This window comes from Acanthaster planci, linkage group LG16 (genome assembly GCF_054643075.1).
Source record: "Acanthaster planci isolate LZ-2023a linkage group LG16, COTS_SCS, whole genome shotgun sequence".
In the NCBI taxonomy this organism is placed as follows: Eukaryota; Metazoa; Echinodermata; class Asteroidea; order Valvatida; family Acanthasteridae; genus Acanthaster; species Acanthaster planci.
In genome coordinates, this window is record NC_141792.1 from 8,747,020 (window position 1) to 8,771,780 (window position 24,761).

Consider the following 24,761-nt stretch of genomic DNA (forward strand, 5'->3'; position numbering starts at 1 on the left):
GTGAAAATTGTTTGGATTTAAAAAGTCTATGACCATACTCATGTCATTACACACCAAGACAAGTGTAAATTCTGCAAGAGATTGGCAAACTAATACCATGGGACTGGAAAAATAGGTTTTGCATGTGAGGACTCAGAGAGGAATTCAATTACAAAAACTCCCAATGCAGAAGAAAGTAGCATAAAGTTCATAATCTTCTGAAAAAAAAAAGAATGTTGAATCTTGACTCTTTGTTCCATATCACACTAATAGCTCAACTTCTAATAAAATATGACTTATTTTACCACAACCATTCTGAAAGTCACCGATAATCTCTTCCTTTTTGTTGCCCCCCTAACACAACACCCCCCCCCACGCCAATTTTCAATTTTCTGGACTTTTTTCAAAAAATACACTTCACTTATGTCAATCGACAAAATAATCCACAGTGCTCAGGAGATCTTGTGAGGAAGAAGCAATTCAGGTGCAGGGTTGGAGGAGATAGCCAACAATCACATGATGGCATCAGAGTTTGTACAGAACCTTTGCTTATTCAGGTACAGGGTATGCCCCTCCATAAGCATGCCCTAGCTCCGCCTATTTGGCTTAGCCTTTGTACATCTTGCATCCAACTGAAATCCCCAAACTAAGAATAAACAAGTACACAGCCACTTAAATGAAACAACTTCTTAACTATCTGTCACAGTCTCACAATGGGAGAGGATGGGGTTTCTCATTCATCAAATTCCACAAATGCCAAATGTTATACACTGATGGTAAACATGCAGCATAAATTAACTCTTCACATAATTTTTCATTTTAGCTTTTGCAAAAAAAATAACAATAACAATAATAAACAATATTCCCAAAATTACAGCGGAACCAAAGCTGACCCAAAAATCAAAGGGTCCAATATTAAGCATAAAATTAAAATTAATTCCCAAACGACTCAAAGTAACCAAACAAAAAGCACCACTGTATTCCCATCTCAGTGTGCATGAGCCACAATCTCTAAATGAAATAACCATGGGAAACAAGACCCTCACATACAATGCCTGCACATCCTGTCCGGAAAAGTGGCTAGCATTAAATGTTGCTCAAATAAAGTGCACGATTTGCTGCTTTGTAATTTATTTGCATAATATTTGTTCCCCGAATGGTATTTTGTACAACCAAATGTTGCTTACACTGGGACTAGCAAGCGGGGAAAAATGAAACAACAAAACTAGGGTCTATAACAGTGTTATATTCGAGTCCATCGCAAGTCCTTTCACGAGTCCCTTCACATGTCCAGTCACAAGTGTCTTCACAAGGTCAGTCATGTAATAGGGTGAGCAATGACAAAAGAATGTTTTATCAAAGTTTATTTGAATAGCTCGTGAACTGGCTTAGGAAAGAATGAGTTGTGATAGATTTACAGGGACTTATGATGGACTCAAATAAAACACTGTCCATAATAAACATTAAACACAAAACTACTCGACCGTGTCACATTTCATTCAAACAACTGGAGGCTTGCTGCTGAATGAATTGTGATGGAATGTTGTGTCAATAAAAGAATTACATGTACATGTACTCTGCGTTTTTTCTGCCCCACAAAAAATTCTGAAATAAAATTGTGTCTCTAGTCATATATTAATCAAGATAAAAACTAGACAAGAGACAGCACAGAACAGTGGTGAAGGGGCAGCCAAAAACTCGCAAGAATGTCATTACTTTTTAGTTCCACAAAATTTAGATTCAAAATATGATCCAACACTGTTGCTTTGATACAGCATTATTTCAGTGTAAAATGTTTGTTAAGTTAAACAGATAGGTACTGCGTAATTTCCATACACTTAGTTTGCCTGATCCATTTCCTTGTCTCACAATGGAAGCCCACCGGTTCTGAACTGAACGTCTGACAAAAATAACTTTCCCACACCTAACACGATATGTCCCCAAGTTTCGGACCAAACACAAATGAAAAGTCTGCGGATAAGTCCCACTTTTTAGTTAAATCCTCAATCTATCATCAATTGGCAACTTCTCAGTGATGTGCAGAAAAGAATTTGCAGTGCTCAGGTTGACTCCACCACAAGTCCCCTCACAAGCTTCCCCGAAAGTCCTTTCATAGGGCCACTTACAAGTGGCATGAGGAACATAACAGAAAATAATAGTGTTTTCATGGTTTATCTGAACAGCCTGTGACTGGCCTTCAGACTGGACGACTTGTGGTAAACTTACAGGGACTTGTGATGGACTCGAAGACAACACCAGAGAATGTGTCCATACCGTGTATATCACCAGGATCACATCTAGGTGCATTGGACAGCACGGTGCATGTGGAACATAACAAGACCCCAGCATCCGCACCTGCTTGCTAATCTCCAACCTCTCTGATGCAGAAATTACCATTAAGTGTGCATACTGGTTAGAATTTCCCTGAGTTGAAAACATCCTCACATACAGGAGTCAATTTGTGACAAAATACTGACACAGTAAATCAAAAAGAAACAGAGATGTTGATGACCTGGTTCCGCGACCCAAAGATGAGAAGTAAAAGAAATACATTACAAGCACCATGATTTCAAATGCCATAAAATGAATATAGCAAATAATACAAATGTACATGTTTATCTCAATAACACCTGTTCACCTTTGTACTGCCCTGTGGACGACAACAAAAAAGTCCATCTTATCCACAGTGAGTGGGCTTTCTAAAATGTTCAACAAGATCACATTCATGTGATGAAGTTAGCCAGCTAAAACCTTGGCACAAGGTCTGAAGGGCCTGATCCTTTTACCGTGGCAAGCATCCAAAGAAAAGAAATAAGTTGGACTCCCTCGAAGGAAGTATATGCGGCCGGGGCTGTGGGCTTGGTGCGACACTTGCTTCTTGCACTGACAATGAAGTCACCATGGTTTACTGGAAACTCTCTTCCAAACGAGCATTCTCTTGATGGAAAAATCCAAAGCACCGATCAGGAATGATTACTTTGTACACAGCCTCTTGATTACAACAGCTGAATTTGGGTTTTCAGACTTTCCTGTGCAATGCGGCAGCACTGGCGAACTAGTCACAGATACTAGCAAGCTCATGCCATGTGCTACAATGTTATTGCGGTAAAAATGCCCAACTCGGCCACTCCCACTCTCTCACTGTGACCAGGGGAAACAGCACCCTCGACAGGCTATGCACAGATACCATCAGACTGGGGAGGAGAGGGGCTTGCCACCCTCTCCGATCCCGTCCTGCACTCGCCGGATGCTCTGCTCGTACTCACGGGCGCGGTTGTATAGGAAAACCCCCAGGACGACAATGATGGTGCCCACGCCACTGAGAACAGTGACTGGGTTGTTGAAGATGAGGATGGATAGCCATATGAGCAGTGCCCTCTTGGCCGTGTTGGCAACACTGTGACAGGAAACAAACATGCTTAGATTATGTTTTAAAATGCAGTTGGGATCTGCGTTTCATTTTGCGACCAGTGAGTGCAGTAGAGTTTAGTAGGTTCTTGTCCAGGTCCTGGAAATAAGAACAGAGAAGCCTTACCTTTATAAGGTCTGAGGCCAGTTTCATAGAGCTGCTTAAGCACAAAATCTGCTTAAGCGTGAAAACACCATGCTTGAAAAACAAAGGTTATCAGCTCAAACTCTATCTAATTGTCATGCTAACCAAAAGACAGCTAAATATGATTCCAAAACAATATAAATCACATGGAGTTTTGGCTGGTTACCTGATTTATCAAGCAAGGTTTTCTCACGCTTAAGCAAATTTTGTGCTTAAGCAGCTCCATGACATTGGTCCCCTGGAATTAACCCCTGACCTCTTACCGGTATATGAAAAAGCCTGCAATCACACTTTTGCCTGACAACTGGCATCCTTGTGTTAGGGAAGGGTTAAGGCCTTGGGAATAACTATTCAAGTCAAATGTAGAGAAGAATGGATTGAAAACAAAAATGTGCAGAGGAGTTACATTCACCAAAATGCCATGCAGCTCGGGTAATAGAGATCCAGATGCTCCCAAGATGAAAACGAGCCATAGTTTATTGATCAGAGCTGGCAATGTGCTTCACCGGGGGGGTGGCATTTTTTGGTTTGGGTGTCTTCCTTCCTCCACGGTTTTATTAATTGGTTTTTCTTTGTTTTAGCTTTCTTAAAAAGGGGTCTAAAAGCTAGAGAAGTAGCTGGAAGTGTAGGTACAAAGTTTTGAAAAAACAAAATGACTCTTGCAGGCATAATTTTATCCACAAAGAAAGCTTTAGTTGCAATCTTGATATCCTCAAACCAAATTATTCTCTTTACGATAGCAGTGCCTTGGTTTTTTCCTTACCTATGAGTAACCGGCGATATCCTTCCCATGAGAGCATACGCTGTTATACTTTGAAGGTGGAAAAAGATGCCATCGAGCACTAGGGCCATGACCAATACTTGATCAGGAAGACCATTCTTAAATGGGTTGTCCTATTAGTAATGGAGGATCACAACAAAGGAATTCATAAGCATGAGCAGTAGATAGTGTATCTTAAACTCCATCCATGCTTTTACAAAAAGATTTTTGAATCTACAACCATGTATGAATCTTCTGTACACTAGGTCTTTGCCAGATATAAAGACCTCGCATGTGTTGGCAACTGACATAGCTATGGCCCTGGAAGCCTATTTCAGACACTTTTTGTAATTATTCCTTGGGAGGTTTGTACGACGAGCGTAGCTAGCCACAGTTTGACTAACTCTGCCTGAACAATGAATGTTTGTACCATGTAGTATTTGGACCCAGGCCCAGGGGTACGGTCGCACTGCTAGTTATCAATAGCCAATTTATATTTCATCAATTGGAGGGAAACATTCATATGAAAATAGTAGTACGAGAGATGTGATTGACCATGAACACTATTAGAGCTGCAGCCAAAAGCAAATCGTGAGCGATGATGTCCATTGTTCAACTAGGGTTGTTTGAGTGTGACTGCATCATGCGTGTGCACTGCTAAAAAGCGATCAACCAGACGTTTGCACCCAACTCAACCTTACGGGTTCAGTCACAGGCCTGGGATTGCATGAGTTGATGTTTTGTTTTAATATATACACCAACACATTCATACTGAAGATGACCTTATCTATCCTGGATCAAATCTACATCCTCTTCCTGGTTTGGCAGTACTACGTACGTGTACTACGATCAATTCAAGGCTTAACAGACTGGCCATTATTAAAGGGGCATGATGGCCCACTTTCCAGTGCTGACAATAAGCTATAAGAACAACGCGTAATGGTGGGTTGTGCTCAGTAAGTCAACTCGGTACCTCAGTCTTGAGAAACACTACCTGAAGTCAAGGTATCTCACCTTGGGCAACCACAGTGATCATTCTGAATGACCTACATGTATCCACATGAATGCCTCACTAAGTGCATGCTCATGTGGAATACTACATTGGCATATGAAGCCCAGTAACCTATACACACCAATCTAACCACATGACCATGGCAAAATCCCCTCCTATGCCCCTCCCCCATTATGACGATGCCCAGGAATGAAAAATGGCATTTGGACAAAGAGTTCACTGGGCCAAATGCATACAAACAAAAATACACATATAATCAGGTTGGTATAAACAAGTTGATAAACAAGTGTGACAGGTGTTTAACCCTAACAGTCCTCAGTCCTCCAACAGGTGAAGGATTGAGGAGTGTTAGGGTTAATCTTTGTGGCAAGATCTGTAAATTCACATTCCTTCACCCATTCATACCAGTCCACACATTTCAGATTAATCTATGAATGCAAAGTCATTTCCAAAATACATATAAACTGTGATTTGAGTCAAATGAAACCTTTCAAAATCAGAAAAAAATAGAACATTGTTTTTGGTAAAATTGGGAGAACTGAATCAGTGCTGAAAGTTTCAACACCTTTTTTGCGGTCTCGGTCTTGGTCTCGTCCTATCAAAGTCTCTGTCTCGGGAGTGCTGGTCTTGGTCTTGGTCTCTAAGAAATGTTTAATCTATTCATGTTTGATGGTGTGTTGCATTAATTTTATATGTTCAGTATAATTTTATCCTCTTCTGTACCTTGTCCTCGTTTACCTTCGTATAAAAAAGTAAACAATTTGTTTGGTCTCGGTCTCGTTAGTTCAGGTCTCGGTCTCTCTAAAACTGCAAAAGTCTTAGTCACAAATTTTTGGTCTCGGTCTTGAAGGAGTGGTCTAGGTCTTGGTCTCGAATGCCTTGGTCTTGGTCTGGTCAAGGTCACAGATAAAACACTGAACTGAATACAAGGTTTTGTGTTGAATTACTCTTTTGTCATTGGCTACAGAACAAGTACAAGAGGAAAATCAGGGTACTCACAATTAAAAAAAACCAGGAGGGCACTAGGAGGACTACTGCTGCTGTGCTGGTGTAGAACTGTAGTTCTGGTGGGCTTGATTGAATAGATGGTCAGGAAGGTACATTTATAATGTATGTTTGAATTCTCCATAAGTGGTAACATGTACAGATAAAACAGTTTCCCGAATAGGAAACATTACGGCAAATGTCAAAATACGCTCAAAGCATTAAAAATTTTCAATGTTTATTTTGAAAAAAATATTGCAAAATCCGAAATCAGATTTTTAGTGCGATATTCTTCACTTACCCATTACGTGTAGAAGTAATGAAATGTATAATTGTTGAACTGCTTTTCTCAAACAACAAATAAAGAGCAACAAAACAATGGCTCTTGAAGGAAGACGATATAATGCCTTGGTCTTACCTGTATCTGTGGGAACTGCCACTAAGAAGTTTTTTGGAGAACACGTTCTGCAGACTGTTGGCGAAAAAGAGAAGGAATTTAAAAACCGATGGTGAAGGGTAAACCTGCAGAAAGGGAATGTAAAAAGGGCAACATGAGCAGGATATCAACAGGGAAAGGTGATCTGCCTCCTGGTGTAATTGCTTTTTTGGATTTGAACATCTGTCCTCGAAAGAACAAATAACAGTGCTTCATCCAAGACGCTATCCTATCTTTCCCCCTGAAGTGCAAATACAAAATAATAGAATCCCATTCCATTTAGCATGGTTTGGAGCATTCTATGCCAGCAACCTAACAATTTCTTTTGTTTAAAGAGAAAGCTGACCACTGGTACAGTTTTCCTTCAGTCATAACAGACGAAAACGACCATTTAAAAAATGAACAGTGTGGTCTAAAGGTGGAATTTTTATTTATAGTGAGATAAAGGTCAGATATGAAAATAAATTAACATTTACAAATACAGTGGCTTTCTTAACCCTAACTGCCCAAAACCTGCCATACTCCAACAGCAGGTTTTGGCAGGTTTTGGCAGGTTTGGTACTGTACCTTAGGAACCTGCTGTTGAATTTTGTGAGACTTGGGATGAAAGGCCCAGGGAGATGGTGTTGGATTCTGTGTGAGTTGGGACACACAGGAGTCATTGTGTGCAGTGTCTGACTTGAAATACCAATTGTTGTACTATGCTTGATTTTGTCAGGTTTGGTACTGTTCAATGCAAGTCATCCTATACTGCATAGACCCATCCATACCATATCACTCAAACTCCAACGGGCTCATTCTGTTGGAGTTTATCAGGTTTGGTACACTAACCTGCATGTACAAGTACATAGACAAGTACATGAACCTGTTGGATTTTGTGAGGTTCAGTATGCTTTCTAGTGCAGGAGCCTAGGGGGTTAGGGTTAATAAAAAGGGAACAGAAAAAAACAAGAATCAGGGAAAAGTTTTTCTGCAAACCATTCACCACTCACCAATCCACCAAATTTGTTGCTATGGCAGCAGAGAAGCCGATCAAGGTGAAGCTCAGCTCGTAGCAGCTGGTCAAGGCCAGGCCACCCATGACAGGTACCAGTGACAGGTTCACCCATAGCCCCGTGCGTTCCCTGAGCATGAGCCAGGCTATAATGACGGTGAAAAGGGGGGCGGAGCTCTTGATCGTCTCCGTGAAGGACACCGCGATGTGCTTCAAGCTGACCAGTCCTAAAAGAACAGTTAAGAATCTGGAAAGAGAAAACTTTGAAAGTTGTCAATCTAATGGCATTTTGTAAATATTGTTGAGGGCGATTCTGCTGCCTTATCACAACTGGAACGTAAAGGATACTTCAATGAATTCCCAGAAAAGCAGAGTAAAGGCTACTATAATGATGTCCCATTCTTGCACTAGAGGTTCAGGAAGTAGCGATAATTTTAAAAGTACATGCGAGCATACATGTACATGTATGTCATCATTCAATACTCCCAAGTGGTGGTGAAAAAAGATGAAAATGCTGTAGATTCATACACCCTGTTGATACACAAAGAAATGGGGTTTTAGAAGGACACTGGCTACTTCAATTCCTGGAAAATTCAGGCACCTGCAGTAAACTTCAGGCTAAAAACCTTCCACAGTTGCATACAGTGCCCACATCAAAATGGTGGGGCTTGGCTAGCATCATGCAAAAAACCTCTTTTCACAAATCAGAGCATGTGCTGAGCTGTACCCCGTTTGACACCTCTATGTATAGAAGTGTGTGATCATTGCACTGCTTTTCATAACAACTCCATACACTTCCGTGATTAGAGTATCACTTGATCCATTTCTGACAATCCTGAGTACATGGGTCTCATCTGGTGACCTATATACCCGTCCCAAGGACAGAAAAAAAAAACAAATTTCCAGAGGCAGTGTTTGCTTGTTCAAAGTTTACAATCTCCGCTTTCACATTAATCCTTACTGGTGAAGGAGTCTTCAAATTTCTTTCCGAAATGATGGAGGCTTGGCGATACAGCCTCACTAACCACCTAAGGTAAGTACCAAATGGTGACAGTATCAAAACATTTCCCTGAAAGAGGACAGGTAGTTTGTAAAACCATGGCTGAGAGATCACAGGTAGATACGAGTATTCCAGTCCAAACTGACCTATTCCCCTGCTAGCATCGCTCTCACATCTTTCATTCTACCCACCTCATAATGCCGAGGCCAATCATGTTCCACAGGAATCCCTTGGGTCTGTCGTCCTGGCTCTTGTGACGGTAGAGGCAGCAGGGAATGTACATCTTGCAGAAGCCGCAGACAGTGGTTACCAGCATCTGGGTGGAACCTGCCCATGAACATTCGACAGAGATCACTCAAAGCGACAACCCCACCTTCAGATTTGCTCCACGACCCCTGATAAAGTGTGGGGGGGGGGGAATATTGCCGAGTGCAGAAAATGTCCTTTTGGCAGAAACAGGCTACCAACATTGTCATAGGGTGTGTTGCTTGTGAACAGTTCTCACCCAATTTTCACAGGTACATTGAAATTTGCTTAGCCAATTATCTGCTCTGTTAGAATGAATCCACAAACTTACTGAGTTGCATTCCACTTTGGAAATCCACACACTTGAGCGAGGAACACAATAAAAATGTTATGTCCCAACTATAGCAACTGCCCAAACTACAGTCCTAACTTGGGTGCTGCAGTAGGGCTGGCCCAACTATAATAGAGTGTGCCAACGTGTTCACTATCATATGCCATTATCATTTCACATTTGTAATGGCCAACCAAGCTAGTAGAATTTAGCTTTTGCTTGCGTCAAAGATGACATACCAGGTTGGTATTTTTGTAATTTGTGTGAGGCACAAAACATAGAAGAGGTTGAAGAAATCTTCCCGAAGGACTCTGTTGACTACAGTTGGACCAGCCAAAATGAAGAACCTGTACAGTACCGTACAAGTAGTTGTGAATGATGTTTAGTTGGGACGTTACAAAACACTGCTTGTTCCCCTAACGAATGGAAGCGCGATGGCAAAAACGCAATCGTCACCTCCCTAACTCACCTAGCATCCCTGGCTCCCCACCGAGCGTGCTCAGTATGTACTTGTTCAGAAACAGCGTGCAGAAGCTAAAGAAGTACCACAGCACTAGATAAGCCATGGCCCGGACAGTCAGTAGATTGTCCTGCCGGGGACGGCTCCGTTTAATGCGCAGCTGCGACCTGGAACTCGTAAACCCATCTCGACCACACTGTGGCAGAGTCGTCCTGGGAAAAGACAGCGTTTTGTGGTTGGCACTGGAATGGTTCAGAGTTGGCGATGTCGGTGGGGTATGGGAGACGTGGCGAGGGGAGCTCACTTTGTCCTCCTTCCCGGAGCTTATTTGCCGAATGTCTGACGAGGACAATGACAGTGAAGAGGATGATGACGACTTGGCGACGTTTCCACTGCTCGCGTTGGATTCCTTTCCAGAAGGGAAACGCGTCCGTGACCCCCGTCTCTCAAGTGGGTGGGGGCGGTGCCTTGTGTCAGTCTCATCGCCACGCTCAATTCCCGAGATCTGGTCAGCTTGGGCTATACCTTGAGGTGTTTTCTCCTCGATACTATTGGGCTGATGAGCTGCCATAATGATGGCCTACTTCCAAATTACAGCAAAAATGTAATACAATAAACATCTCTTCCACAGATTGTATGATCTGTATAAGTTTGTAGATTCATGCATATTGCACTTATGTCCACCATCATCTTTTCACAAAGTGTTTCTCCCTGAGAAAACTGGGCACTGTCCAAATCCTCACACCTCACCGGGACGTGACAGCATGTGTTCACCTCAACCTGGTCAACTGGTAAAGGAGACAAAATTCTTTCAGATTTTTTAATAAAAATGGAAGCTACAGAAAACCATGCACAAAACATAATAAGCCTAGCTGCATGTCAAATAAAATGTTCACAGAAATTAATGGAACTTGACTGTGCTCGAAGGAGACAAAATTACTAAAGAATTCCAGCCCTAGGAAAACATGTAAAATAAAAACTTGCTTACTTGCAAGCTTGCTTTTTGTGGGTTCCCTGCATCTCTTGGTATTGGAATCCCAGCTTGGTTCACATGTGGATTGGGTTTTCAGTCTCTACCTGATTCTGTGGGTTTACCCAAAATTTTCCTTGGTGGGAGTTTTGTTCCCACCTCTATAACTGTAATTACTTCTCATTGTCTTCTCTCTCCGGGTTTCTTCATGCTTGTGAGCCCTTTTGAGGAATCCTTGGTGTCATTACAAGAAATGATTAATAATATTCATACCATGGAGGAAGGACAAAAACTACTAACTGTTGAATCTTTATCTTTACTAGGCCACTGCCCGCATACTGCTGAAACAGCTGCCAAAAAATTTCATTATTTTCAAAAAAAAATATTATTTCAGAAAATTTATTGTTTTTCCTGTCGGATATGGTTAAAAATTGGTAGTAGTGTGTCCGCGTACAAATGGCGTGATGCAAGGACTGAGAGCTAGTCTACTTTCAAGGTTAGTTCCCTTCGCATGGATTGTTGTGCGGTGTGTACACCAACTAATGAATAACTGTCTGAATGGAAATCCGGGATGTTCATTCTCATAGTCATGGCCCTAGTGACATGCATGACATGTGGAAAATGTTCACAATGTAGGCGTACATGATGATGATGCAAGACCACATTACATTTCAGAATTAAGCTAAATCATGGAGGAAGGACAAAATACACAAAAAGTAAACACCATCTGTTTCTACTTCATTCCACCCCATGCTAACCAATAATCAACAACGATCGTGACGCGCGCCAGGTCCCTTATTTCACCACTTTTACTTAGGCCTAGGCCTACTGTGAAAACCAATTAGGCCTAGACTTGACAACAGGCATGACAGGTGGCGAACCCGGCCGGCGACGTTATCTCTGCAGCGCAGAATACAAGTGCAGACCATACATGATTTGGTGGAATTGTCATCAACTGCGTTTCTTCATACCTACCATCATTATCAGCGCAACCAGTACGTATCAAAGTGGGGTTTTTATTCTGAAAAAGATCAAATTAGGCCTATTACTAGCAACAGCTGTTTGTTAATTAGGCCTATCTCTTATTTGCTTTTTTGAGCTCATAAATTTCACGGTCGATGTCACGTCGCGTCGGTGATATGGTGGTAGTGGCTGAATGTGCAAATGGTACTCGTGCGCTTTCATAACAGATTTCCTTACTAGGTAAACTGGTAACCAGTGTGCATCCACGTGTCAACAAGCCAACAAAAACAACAGAGGTCGCCCGTGATATCGTGTACAATGTACTGTACATGTATTATGTACATGTATTATTAATCCAGCAATTGAGAATCATTGACATCTTGCGATGGAATTTTCTCAGGTGCGCGTCTTATGCATCTGTATACTCTTTTTCGTTGCATGAAATCTATTTGACATCCTCCGTGGTTTAAGACTTTTGAAAGCAATGAAATCATTTCCGAAAAGGGCTTGCTCATACTACACTAACAATCGCAGACTGTGGAAAAGACACCCCAGGGGGTCACTTCTAATAATTAATACGGGGAAGTCGTGCAGTTTTGGGACGTCCCCAGTTTTGCTTTACAATAGGGAAATTTACATGAGAATAAAAAACTAAAGCGGATATCTTTTAAAACAACAAAACAAAAATTAAGAACACAAAGGTGCATTTTTAAGGGCTTTGATAAAATGTTGCATTGCATGACTTGAACCATTTCTCCATGCTTGAACCATCATGTATCTATGAGTATAGCCCTCTCCTGCCTGCCGCGCGTACCCCGCCCCGACACCGTGTGTTTTTCTTCCTCCATGTTGTGACGAAGGAAAGCTGTAGCTAGCTATAGACAGCAATGCCATCCGTACGTCTGTGAAGCTGAAAGCATTGTTCACAAGTTTGTGGCTGGCTGTACTTTTTAAATAGATGTGGAGATTGGACGGATGCTGCGTTTCCTATATCATTGAGAGAGCGCTCTAACGTACGTCGACGCAGACTAGACCAGGGCCGTTTTCCAAACTCGAGTTGGGCTCCGTCGGAGCTTCAACTGTTTTGGTTTTTGTTTTGTTTTGTTTTGTTTACTTCCTGACTCTGAGAATGTAAGCGCCACAAAACATCATGTAAAATGCAAAAGAGTCAAAGGTTACAGTACTTCAATTTAATTTAAACGCTTCAGGCCCACAATCGGGGATTGGTTTCCTACACGAAGCCTCAGACGGAGACGAAGTTGGGCATTGGAAAACGGCCCAAGAATTCATCAGTCTGTCCTCCATATACCATGTACTTGCTTGCCATTGCACAGCTTAACAAAATATCATTACCGAGTCAGGGTATAGGACGCCGTACAGGAGATGTCGTCTGCATGCAAACGTAAACCATGATTTGTACATACACTGACATAAGGCATAGGCAGCTTGTAATATTGGACTACATTGCTCACTCATGTTTTCTGACTGGTTTGCGAAATAGCCGCAATGAGATCAGTAGTGTTTGTGGAACGCTTGGAATTTGAGTTTTCCGGAAATGTCTTCCCCAATGCAGTAGTTTTGGGGGACGTTGATAACGATAATGTAAGTCATCATGTCATGATGTGTACTGCTTGCTCACATAAAAATGTCCATGATTCCATCCATGTGCAGGTCGTTCCATTTATCAATGTTTGTTGCACTCGCGGCTGAGCAAAGGGGCAACCCTCTTTGTGCAGGGGTTTGCATGTTTTCCTCATTGTTGCCGCATTATGACTGTTAAAATTAACTGGAACGTTTTCGGTATAGCCTAGGCCTAGTACAGTAGTACTAGTAGGCCTATGGAAGATATTCACACAGTGCATAAACAGTGAAATTCGGGCCTAGGCCTAGTTTATATAGATCACAACTCTGTTTTGGCCCAGAGATTGCATGTGAAATATGCCTGGAAATACCCACCAATTGACCTATCAGAGAGAAGAATCAAGACTGAGTGATGTCATTTTAACCACTAGAATCAATAGGGTTCCATGCACAGGGTGAGGGTGTAAAGTGTGAAGCAGCATCGGTATCAGATTGTCCGAGGTCAGCACTCCGGCTTTCACACCCCTTGCCAACTTGCACCCACGCGCTGCCTGCATTTAGGAACATTTAGGAACAAATCCTCTCGATTGGCATGACGCCACTGTCTCTGACTATGGTCTTTTAACACACGACAAAAGGGGAAATATTTCCCTTCACACTACATGTTTTAAATGCAGAAAGAGTTCTATATATGGGCAATGCTAGTTTTTCCTTAAAATGTAATAACAACTGTCAGAAAGTGATAACATGTCCCAAAAAGTGAAATTAATGTCAGAAAATTTAAGCATTTACTTAAAAAACACCTTGTTTTTTTTTCAAAACAAGTCTCCTAGTTTTGTCTAGGGGCACCAAGTGTTGTCCGTAAATGGAAACTTTTCCTTCATTAATTTGCAGAAATTTAATAAAGTTCCAGGATGTCCAGTGGCGATAATTCAGCACTACATTGCATGTGGTTTTTTCTCCCCTTTTCTCAAGAACCGTAAACAGGGACTTTTGTATACTCTTCCAGTATAAACGGAGGAGTATACAAAGAGCCCTGTTTACATGTAAGGGTCTACCTTTTCCCCAACTTCAATCTCACTTCCCAATCCCGTCAGTGTTTGTCCATTATTCCATCTTTTCTAGTCCTATGGGTAAAGTTTGTGAGTTATTTGATCAGTATCCATGATACAATGTGAAAAATCAGTGATGATTATGGATACGCACTCAGATCCACTCATCAATTAGTATTTCAACCTATTGGTAATACACATAGTCAGTTATTGGATTTACATGTACATGTATTTCAGGTGTCTTACCATTGGGGTCTTGTCTTGTCTTCATTTACTCTTCAACTGTCTAACAGTGCAGCACTCTGCATCTCATAAAGTACAGTGGTTAAGAAATAAGAAATGACTCTTTGAACTGCAGGAAAATGAGTTGGTTGTTGGAAATGTTGAGGGTGATCTCATCATCTTCAAAGGGAGCAACACAGTGCCATGGGCCAGCTGCTCTGACCTTGGAATGGTACGTCATCTATGATGGAGGGCCTACATCATGTATATGTTGGGTGCAATGAGCTGACCTGCACGATTGCCGAATCACTTTTTGTAGTTAGTGAATCCTGTATGAAATCTCCAACATTACTTCCCTTTCTTGAAACAGTCTTTCACAATTGTGAACTAGATTGGAACGGCTGATGGTAGATTTCCGACAAACCATGCAATTAGATCGACTGATCTCACAAAGATATCAACCAATCCCATCCAACATATACATGTACATATTGTACAGGCTGGCAATTTCTTTGTGCTATAGAAGGCGTACATAGCTACAGAATCATTTTGAAGTCAGGTTCAGATACAGCTAGAGTTATGTCAGTCAGTGAAAATAACAAATCAAGGCAAGCAAGTGCTAGTTATATGTATTTTGTTTTTATTTACATTTAACCTGTCACTTGATGTGTTACTATTCAGCTCACCACTATTTACTGAATACCTAGCCCTTCATTTTCAACAAAAGAGGTCCGGGAACTTGGTGAGGAATTTCAACACACCCCTGGAACACCTCGGTGTTCACACCAACTCACAGGTGTATTTGGTCCAGGATTTTGGCAAATCTGACCCTATACATATTCTGTATTGTCAGATTCCTTTATACACCTTTATAAATGCAGACATTGCTCTCATAGGAAAGGAATGGGTGGCTTTTTCAGTATAAACTATAATATTATGGAGGCTCAATATCCAATCCCCACTTTGGCCAACTTTTTTCTAAAGACACATACGTGTACCTTCCATCAAACTTGAAATTAGTCATTACTTTTAGCTGATTTGTCTGTGCACAGATAATCTGCATCGGCATTGGCGATATCTGCAACTCAGGAAAGGTATGGAAAACATCCACAGCTTAATAAAGTGCACCGTTTGCACATTCTGACTGAAGTATTTGTATTAAAATACTTGAATGGTTGTGATGTTTGAATTGGTCAGATGAAGTAAATGTGTTCACTTGATAAATGCTACTTTTATCCCTGTGTCTTAAACCATGATCTGAAGATTTTTTGTTGCTGTTCTTCTAGAATTGTTTGGTTACTATAAGCGGTGAGGGCTTATGTAGTATATTCAACAACAGTCCAGCCTCCAAAGCAGAGGTACTGTATGTACATATATTTTCCTTTTAACTATTCCATTTTCAGTACATTGATAGCATTTTAGGAATTTTTTATGATGTCATTTCTTAGAGTGTGAAACCAGCCTGAGCCAGAACAGCTTTGGTTTTGTATGTTTTTTTGTTCTGGTTTTTTTTGCTCTTTTCCCACTTTTGTTGTTTTTCCACTTTTCCCAAAAAACTTTGTACAAATTTATCAAATCTGATCAAATTCAACCCTGACACTTGCATGCATCATCAGCCACTTGAAGATGTGTACCTGAGAGTGATGTAATGATGATGTCATTATGTGTCAGAGGACACCACCTCAAGGATGTAAGTAACAAAATGTAACATCAACAAAACTACCGATTGGATCAGGCTAAAACTTTGTATAGTGTCGTTCTGTTGCATGCAAGCATTCCAATGACCTCACAGTGATATCATCGTGCAGTATTCAGTTTGTTCAATATCATTTGGACTTGCTTCAGACACTACTTGTCTGTCACATACATGTAGTCCGTGGAGCAAGCAGAGGCTGATGTTGCCAATGGCGATGCAGCCTTGTCACCCTGTTACACCCAACATCTTTCTGCCAACATCAAAGTGGTCCTCATTGATGACATAGGTGAGTCATTTCTGATTAAACCAAAAGAAAGATTCCTTCACGGGTTAATTTGGTTTGAAAATTGTAGGAAAGAGATAATGATTACACCAAGCATTGTGAAAAATGAAGCTGACTGGTTCAAAGGTTTGGGCAATAACCCACAAGGAAACAAAACTATTCAACATTAGAAAATAGCATAAGTTGGAATGCATTTTTCTGTAAACCTGTTGCAGTTTTCGTTTTGCACTTTTTTTTTCAATGGCAGATGGCGATGGTAAGACAGAGTTTGTTGTTGGTCACACTGACAGAGTGGTGAGTGCCTATCGCTGGGTGGAAAAACAGCAGCCGACGACAAACGTGAGTTGGATTGTTCAACCTGAAATTTGTTGGGAAATGACTCCTCATCAGTTTCCTTATATTGTGTGTTGAAGAAATGTCAAACATTGTTTGTAATTGTTCATCATCATAACTTTATTTTATTTGACAGGAGACAAGTCCCTTCATACCTGGCAAGTTTATTTTGCTTCAAAAATGGCACCTAAACGGGCAGGTACGTTTTTGTGTTCTTGGCTCTTATCAAATTTGGAGAGGGGACAACTTTAAGGTGATTGAAATTACATATTTCAACTTTGTTTGACCGAAAAACTGAGGAAAGATAAGGGAGTTGTCCTTATATCTATGAATCAGGCCATGGGATTTTATGAATTTTTATACCTTCTTGATGAGAGTCCCTAAAATATGTTAAAAAACAGGAAAACTGCTAGTTAGGCTTTTATTCAAAAGTCATTCAACGATCGTGACAGCACCCATGCATGCTGATATTTTGAGTTCTGCAGCACCAACTAAGCTGAAGCTTTAATGTGTCAGTTTTGTCAATGTGTTGAAGTTTGATTGTTCATGTCCTATCTGGAATCAGTAATAATGAATGTAAGCGACCCCACCAGCCTGTCATGACAGAGAAACAACAGAAGACAAAAATCTCCATGCTGGCATTAGTAGACTTTCAAATTGCTGCTGTTGTTCATCTATTCTATCCTCAGATTGGCTCCCTGTCTCTGAGCAGACACCCAGACGGACGACCCAAGCTGATCGTCTCCCAACCCGGCTGCAACTACGCTGAACTCCTCTGTAGCTGGGTCAGAGGTCAAGGGGAGGAGCTAACTGGTCCAAACAAGTACGTGAGAACATATGCAACTACTTCATCATCAAAACATTCTTTGTTAGATTCATGAAAATTTGCCTGAAGAATCTTTCTCTTGAGTTTTCTGCCTTTGTGAAAGATTCTGATAGGAAAGAAGATTTTCCTATTTCACCGTTTAGTTTGAAGGATTTCTGTCCTTGTTTTCTGGGGTACATATTGTTTTGGATCATGAAACATCCTCTAGGAAATTGTGTCGCCTCTTTGTCAGCATTGGAAAGTCATTAGCTATGTATATCATTTGACATATCGGTCAGAAACCTTTTCTCATTAAGCAGAGCTTGCGAAGTATAGGTCTGTGCTGGGCATCTTCATGAACCCACCCATGGGCCATCTTGAATTTGTCTTTCAGCAGCAAAGCAGAACCCTTTGTGAAGTGGCATCCAATCACCAACAAGCGTGCTCGTAATGCAAACGTCTCAACAGAGCTGGTCGGCAGGATCTGTCGCTCAGGTCGGTTGTCATCCCCTTCTTCAGCCCCTCAGTTACAGTTCAAGACCCCTTTCAATGCGACAAATGCTTGTCTCCCTACACAATACATGCGTTTGTTCTTCCTCTGGTCCTGTGTATCACAAATGAGGCTTAGAAAACTGGTTTGGAAAATTTCTCAGTGTTTGAGGGGATATTGAAGTAACATGCCTGTTCAGATTGGAAGTGATTTTACAAATAGTCATTGGAAGAAGTTTAAAAAAATGAAAGCAAAAGAGCATTTGTAATACTTAGCCAATTCACCTTGTACCAAACACAGCTGTTCAGGATTTCACTTCTTTGTATGGGCTGATTATCGGATTAAAGTGAGTAATGAACTTCAAAGTTGACTGTTTCAGGCACACTGAAACAGTTCATTCTGAGCTGAAACTGTGCTAGTCTTGTTTGAATTTTTGTCGTTAGCTGACTGCCCAGAAAGGTCTGGGGCTGACGCACAAGAAGGGAAGGATCCCCAGCCCAGTAGAATGGCCATGTGCACGTTAGACGGTGAGTCACCAATGCAGGACCAAACCAAAAATTGGCCTCAAACAAAGAGTTTATGTAAGGAAAGGTGAACGTATGTAGTTAATGGGCATAGCTTGGGCCATTTAAACCAGCATACTGAAGGAGAAACTGGCAGGGTGGTTGAGGACATTACTGGGATGTATGGGTTAACCGATACTGCTGTTCTGGACTGATCTCCCTGGCTTAGAATGTTAGATGTTGAACTGAACGTGACGTGAACGTGATTGATAATCCCTGGTTATCCTTTTATGCATGGCGTTTGATATCCCAGTCACAGTGTGCTGCTCTGACCCTGTCTGTATAAATCGTCTAATCCCGTGAAATTGCCATCAAAATTAATTCTACACATTCGGTGCTTGTCCCCTCTGGTTGCTTTTCACTAGATGAGCGTATATTACATATCTGTGTGGAAACATTGTGTTGTGGCCTTCCAGAGACTCATGTGCAAAGTATTGTAAGTGTTTGGCTGATGAGGAATCATGTTCATAATCTTCCTGGGTGATTTCTTGGTACATTTTCTCCATGGCATTGGTTAACTGCTTACAGTCCGCTGTTGTACTGGCATAATTGCCTACCACTAGGGAGAACAGCCAGAGCTAACGCAATGTGTTTACTTTGTCAGTACAAATTTGCCACAGAAATCAAGACCACTCATTTTAGTTGCTCAAGCCATGACTCTCCAAGAGACCTAATATACTCAATTTTCAGTGCCCATTAGTGAGTCCTTCCCCTTTGAATTTTACTCCATCGTCCCCAGGTACACTGATGATGATCGAGGAGGATAAGATTCTGTGGTCACTGCTGGTCGACCATCAACTCTTTGCCCTAACAAAACTTGATATAAATGTGAGCATTATTTCAATATTAATGTGAGCCTACATGCATGAAACTTGGCCTGCCTCCCTCTGCAAGGTATGGTTTCCCGGAGGGGGCAGGGTACAGATTTAACAGGGTGTCCATCCAGACTCTTACTGAATTCTGGAAATACTGGGATGCCGGTGTTTCTTTTGTTTTGGCTTGACTTTGGCGGTATCATGTGAGACGGGATTTTCCAGGCATTGCTATCTTTGGAAAGTATTCCCCAGAGAATGCATTATGAGTACACTTATAGTACGCCCTCTTTGCTTGGAATGGTACTGGTGTTCTTTCACTGTCAGTCTTAACTTATGACATCTGTCATGGGGCAGCCATCTTGTTTTTCTACTATTCAAAGCAATGTAACCAAACTGAGGCTGGATGGAAAAAAGTCTGTTCCCCTTTATCGATATGTTGAGTTGTATTACTATTGCCAATGAGTCTACAGGGATGGCAGCATAGTGATCAAAATCCGCACCCTGTGGACTAGATCAAGTCATGAATGCACTGCCACGTAATGTGGCTGCAACTGGGAACAGAACATGTGCGCCTATTGAAGCGACAGACTCACACTACGTCTCTGAAAAGTTTGCGCTAGTTTTAATTAATCCACAATGTTCTCTTGTCCTCCCCCCCCTAGTGCGATGGTCAGGACGAAGTTGTTGCGTGTGCCTGGGACGGCCAGACGTACATCGTCAATCACTCCCGGGAGTCGGTCCGGTTTCACTTCCAGGAGAATGTTTGCGCCTTCTGCGCTGGTGAGTTCCAAGTTGCAACTTCCACTTGACATTTACCCTTCCTTGGTTCTTGGATAGATTATTCAGGAGATTTCCTAAGTGTAATTCCACTACTCTTCCTGTTCTGAAATGTTTTTATTTGATTAACAGAAAAGCTTTTTGTGAAACAATAAGCTTCCTTTCAGAAGATAGAAGGCAAGAGAAGGATCAAACATTCCTCCCACAAAACTTAAAACCCCACCCAAAACAAGAACGTGGAATGAACACAAAGACAGGCTGTCAGGCTGAAAGCAGAAAGTGGATGCCATGCATCGTGTATACTGTTTAGTCTAAGGCTGTGTCCGAAACGGGCTTCTAGAGCTTCGGCTAGGTCTATTGTCTGCACGTCTCCACGCATTTCCAATGGAGCGAAAACCTAGACCTATCTCTAGACAAGAAATTCGGATGCAGCCTAAATATTCCTTTCTGACCATCTTAACATGAGAGCTTGCTTAGTTGTTAATTAAACCTGTTGGCACCCCCCATGTGCTATTTTAATTTATTGAAATTATATTCCTTTAGGGAATGTTTCATTGATTGGAAGAACAATCGTAATCTTGAAGACCTATCACATTCATGACAAGCCGAATTTCTATGTATTTTTGTGCAGGTCAGTACAGCACCACTGGCGCCAATAAGCCGTGCCTTGTCTATGTGACATTCAACAAGCGCATCTACCTGTACTGGAACGTGCAGATACCCAGAATTCCCTCGGCGGACCTGCAGCTGGCCCTCTCACAAAACGACACAGTTCAGCAGAAGCTGAAAGAGCTGGACATTGATGGTAAGCCGACACCGTCAAACCTTGAACCCAGATTGTCTGTTCCAAATATGAAAGATCCTAAATGATATGATTCTGACAGGAACCATCGTACTAGAATTTTTTTTCTTGGATTTTCTTGTTTCTTCCCCAGTGACTGATACCAGCAAATTACGAGAGCTTTACCAATGGTGTTTCTATGGCAACCACACAAAGAAGACAACTGAAGAGGAAACGTGACATGAAATCTCCCTTTGATCATTAAGTCAAATAAATCCTAATATCTGATGGAGACAAGCAGCATTATTTCATTTCCCGAACCATAACCCATTTATAGTACTTTAAGGTTTTTTGTTGAACTTGGTTCCAATTTGCTCAAAGATTGTGGTATTGTATCCTCAACCCCCAAGTCTGCAGTGCCGTTACCACTCCAGTTTCTGTTGTGGTGTTGTTCAGAGTACAGATGTTGCATACATGTATGTCAATCTTGCATTGTATGATATCCGATTTCATAATTTCCCCGTTCTCCACAAGAAACTCTTTTCTTTGACTCCACATTCTGGCAGTAGCTATATTTTCAAGCAATTCCTGAGGAGTTAAGTGCAAACTCTTCTGTTAACTAGGGGAATCATTTTTCTTATTTTGAGAGCTATTTATATAGTTTATACAACCACAATGGTGTTCCTGCCTGTGCTTTGTTCGTAAGACCAAGTATCAGGTTGAACTAATGTTTACAAAATCCGTAGTGTGCATCCTACCAAGTCTTTTTGGAAGTAATGAGACCAACGAGCAAACTACAAAAATGTGTGAAGAAGTGAAACACTTTTCTGAAAAACTCCTTGCTGTTAATTTGTAATTTTGTTTGAGTTATGATGAAGTTATGTAGACTATTCATGCATAATGTTCTATAATTGCACGTAATTAACATTTAGGAATTAGGCTATGGGGTTATCTTTAGTTTCTAAACCAGTTTATAAAATGATAGATTGTGTTGTAAACACAGTTTTTAGAGCCTGCCCAGGCTAGAACAGCTCCAGAATGAGCTGGATGACTCCATGAATAAAATTCACGCGATCACGATGGCACTCACATCACGTGACATCCATTATTGCCGTGCACGCCGGGGCTCAAAACCTCCCGGGGATTTACTGTTAACCAGTTATCACTTCGATCCCTTTTCATCATCTGCGTGTCGTATGCGCAGCCGCCGATATGTTTTATCCATGGTGCACTGGACCATTAACAAATAGAGGACATTGACTTTCACAATGGGCGTTAATATTTTGAAATAGTAACAAGCAAAAACCTGTGAAGACAGTGGTTGTTGATGTTCAAAACCATAATTAATTTCGGGACTTGTCAGAAGTGAAAGCAAATCAAATTTATTCCGAACCTTTATTTGTGTGATTTCAAATTATTTTAAATTTATTTTCTACAAATTAAATGACAGTGATCTGTATGTGAGCAATATTTAACAAATACTGAGTGGGTTTAAATTATGCAATGGTAGGAATATTGTTTATTCAAATATGGGTAACTTCCATTTCACGAGGTTTGAAATTAAAAAGTCCCAAGTTTGAGAGGTTTCTGCTCCCATTCGACACTGAGCTGTCCAATACTGACTCGTGCTTGTTCAACTGGAAGACCATTCTATCTTGGACGTAATTCTTGTGTGAAGATACCAACGACATAATTAAATGAGTGCGGACCAGCACTTGTATTATGTGCAGCAAACCAACTGTGAAGCCCGTTGAGATACGCGTTAACCACTAGCCCACAGGTGGAAACGGAATAATGCCAGTATCGAGTAGTAGCTGTAACGAAGTTTTGAGAATAACCATTTTCGGGTTATGTTAAGTGGATGTTTCGTGGTCAACTCATGGCTACGAATAACGTGCTGTTTGGATGTTTGTGTTAGTAACGCCGCATGCGTCAATCAATTCTTCCAAAAGATCCTTCTGAAACATTGTTTTTTTCAATTGGCAAGTCTCTCTCCCAGGGTATAAAAGTAGCCACAAATGTCCAATGTAAAAGACTTCACGTGAAAATGTAGTTCGGGAGCACTCCATGACAAGGCCTCATTGCGCTCTTGCTTTGGGAGGCAATTACCAATACAAGTACGTACACCTCAATTTCATTTGCTAATGGTTTAATTCACTCATGATTGGAGCCGTAATTCATAAAGCAACGGGGATTATGGGGGTGAAAGAACCTTCTTCCTTCATTTTTTCCATTGTTTTGTTTGATTCTCAATATGTTTTCCCTTTTGTTTTTTCTTACTTCTTATTTGTTTTGTTTTTGCCTTTTCCAAAACCTGTATATTATTATAAAACAACCTCTATCACGAAGAGGCGTAGAACGAATGCTACAAACAGAAATACTGGCAGAGGAACGGGCTATTTCGTGTCCACTGTAATCCGGGGAGTTTGCCAAACCTCGGCTTTGTCTGCAGCGGCGGCCTCAGAATCGATAGTCTTCTAGTTCTAATCGACTATAGTGACTATGAGACCTTTAACGCAGTGCACTTAAATTTTAGTTTATAGCTCAGCTTCTTGTGATGCGGAGCTACAGTTTAAAGTATCTTCTAAAAGCAGTAAAGGTTGGGTTTTTGCCAAAAATGTCGAACTGGAGACGAACTGGCCACGTGGTTCGGAAAGTTGCCCGGTACGTCAGCATGAAAATGGGTGGCAGCGGATTCTAATTTAAGCCCTGCATCACGAACAGTGCCGTTGGCGCGTCGCTCAGGCCCGCGTTGACTTGGAAGAATTTCAGAGAGAATGCCGCCAGTTGCTGGATTTATCCACTTTGTGAGTTTTTCTCTCCTAATACTGCTTTTAAGCTTTTATGAGTGTCAAGATAATTTCGTTTGCTTATTGGGGATGCCAGTTACTTATGCCAGAAAATGAAGTAAGAGACTTCGAAACTAAACTAGGCCTAGTGTTTGCGCGATGCAACCGATATCTACGCTCACGCTAATCGTACATTATCGGTTATCACGCCGTTTCGGGTACCCTTGTTTTTTTTAATTAGCACATCCTCAAGTTGAGCTTCCCGATCCCCCCCGACGGATTTTTAAAACCTAAGAATACTTCATAGGTCAGTACATGTGGGAAAGAAAGTAATCCCCATTATCATGTTGAAATAGACCAAAACCGTATTTGCTTTTGAGCCGTATACATGTAAATGTTACTTTCTACACCTATAGTGTTGTAATGTACTGGAGGATGATAAAGGTAACACCAAATAAAATCAACATTTTTAACACCAGTTAAAAGTGTTCGTGTAGTCCTCTGTCTTGGAGGTAGACAACAGCGATTGGCCATGGCAGAATCCACGAATACGTTCATACCGTCATCAACACCATGAAGTAGCACCCATCTCATGTGTGAGCCACTTAAACGCGTATTTTACAGAAATATGTTATTTTCATTTTCACGAAGTAGCACTTGGCACGTGCGGCACGTGCTCCGTGAGTTGTCGTTGTCAGGAATTGACTTTTTCCTTAATTTTAACAGTTAAAACGAGTTTTAAAGAGCATCTTGTAGTTAATTCACATATTTACGGGTGAATCAAATCAGTTTAGACCTTTCATTATAGTGTTTTATACATGCTATATTGACAAAATACACATGGGTGCTACTTCGTGAAAACGAAAATCGTTCGATTATGCATCAG

The 24,761-nt window shown here is 41.2% G+C and overlaps 2 protein-coding genes across 5 annotated transcripts; one reads left to right on the plus strand and one right to left on the minus strand.

The window, feature by feature from the left end:
- Positions 1–215: 215 nt before the first annotated feature.
- On the minus strand, positions 216–11,970 carry slc35e2b (solute carrier family 35 member E2B). 2 transcript variants are annotated; one of them, XM_022253598.2, is made up of 9 exons: positions 11,701–11,970; positions 10,744–10,959; positions 9,765–10,543; positions 8,910–9,045; positions 7,717–7,965; positions 6,707–6,760; positions 6,304–6,376; positions 4,296–4,426; positions 216–3,376 (listed from the first exon to the last, which is right to left on the minus strand). In XM_022253598.2, the coding sequence occupies exons 3-9, from the start codon at positions 10,324–10,326 to the stop codon at positions 3,169–3,171; spliced, it is 1,413 nt and encodes a 470-aa protein (XP_022109290.2). In that variant the 5' UTR covers positions 10,327–10,543; positions 10,744–10,959; positions 11,701–11,970; the 3' UTR covers positions 216–3,168. The 2 variants fall into 2 exon arrangements, with proteins under 2 accessions (XP_022109290.2, XP_022109289.2); XM_022253597.2 differs by lacking the exon at positions 10,744–10,959.
- Positions 11,971–13,014: 1,044 nt separating this feature from the next.
- On the plus strand, positions 13,015–22,800 carry itfg2 (integrin alpha FG-GAP repeat containing 2). 3 transcript variants are annotated; one of them, XM_022253607.2, is made up of 14 exons: positions 13,015–13,090; positions 14,680–14,775; positions 15,596–15,637; positions 15,830–15,901; positions 16,417–16,525; positions 16,770–16,861; positions 16,992–17,054; positions 17,545–17,678; positions 18,055–18,155; positions 18,594–18,677; positions 19,453–19,541; positions 20,191–20,308; positions 20,937–21,110; positions 21,241–22,800. In XM_022253607.2, exons 2-14 carry the CDS (start codon positions 14,773–14,775, stop codon positions 21,324–21,326), a joined length of 1,167 nt encoding a protein of 388 aa, XP_022109299.2. In that variant the 5' UTR covers positions 13,015–13,090; positions 14,680–14,772; the 3' UTR covers positions 21,327–22,800. The 3 variants fall into 3 exon arrangements, with proteins under 3 accessions (XP_022109299.2, XP_022109298.2, XP_022109296.2); XM_022253606.2 differs by having other exon boundaries at positions 13,018–13,290; positions 18,058–18,155; XM_022253604.2 differs by having other exon boundaries at positions 13,019–13,290.
- Positions 22,801–24,761: the final 1,961 nt, after the last annotated feature.

Coding starts and splice junctions, on each gene's coding strand:
- slc35e2b (XM_022253597.2), bottom strand. CDS start 10,326: ATGGCAGCTCATCAGCCCAATAGTATCGAGGAGAAAACACCTCAAGGT. Junction 7,966..8,909: donor ATTGGCCTCGGCATTATGAG/GTGGGTAGAATG, acceptor TTCTCTTTCCAG/ATTCTTAACTGTTCTTTTAG. Junction 3,377..4,295: donor ATATCGCCGGTTACTCATAG/GTAAGGAAAAAA, acceptor TTCCTGTCACAG/TGTTGCCAACACGGCCAAGA.
- itfg2 (XM_022253604.2), top strand. CDS start 13,195: ATGAGATCAGTAGTGTTTGTGGAACGCTTGGAATTTGAGTTTTCCGGA. Junction 15,638..15,829: donor ATATCTGCAACTCAGGAAAG/GTATGGAAAACA, acceptor CTGTTCTTCTAG/AATTGTTTGGTTACTATAAG. Junction 18,156..18,593: donor CGGCAGGATCTGTCGCTCAG/GTCGGTTGTCAT, acceptor TTTTGTCGTTAG/CTGACTGCCCAGAAAGGTCT.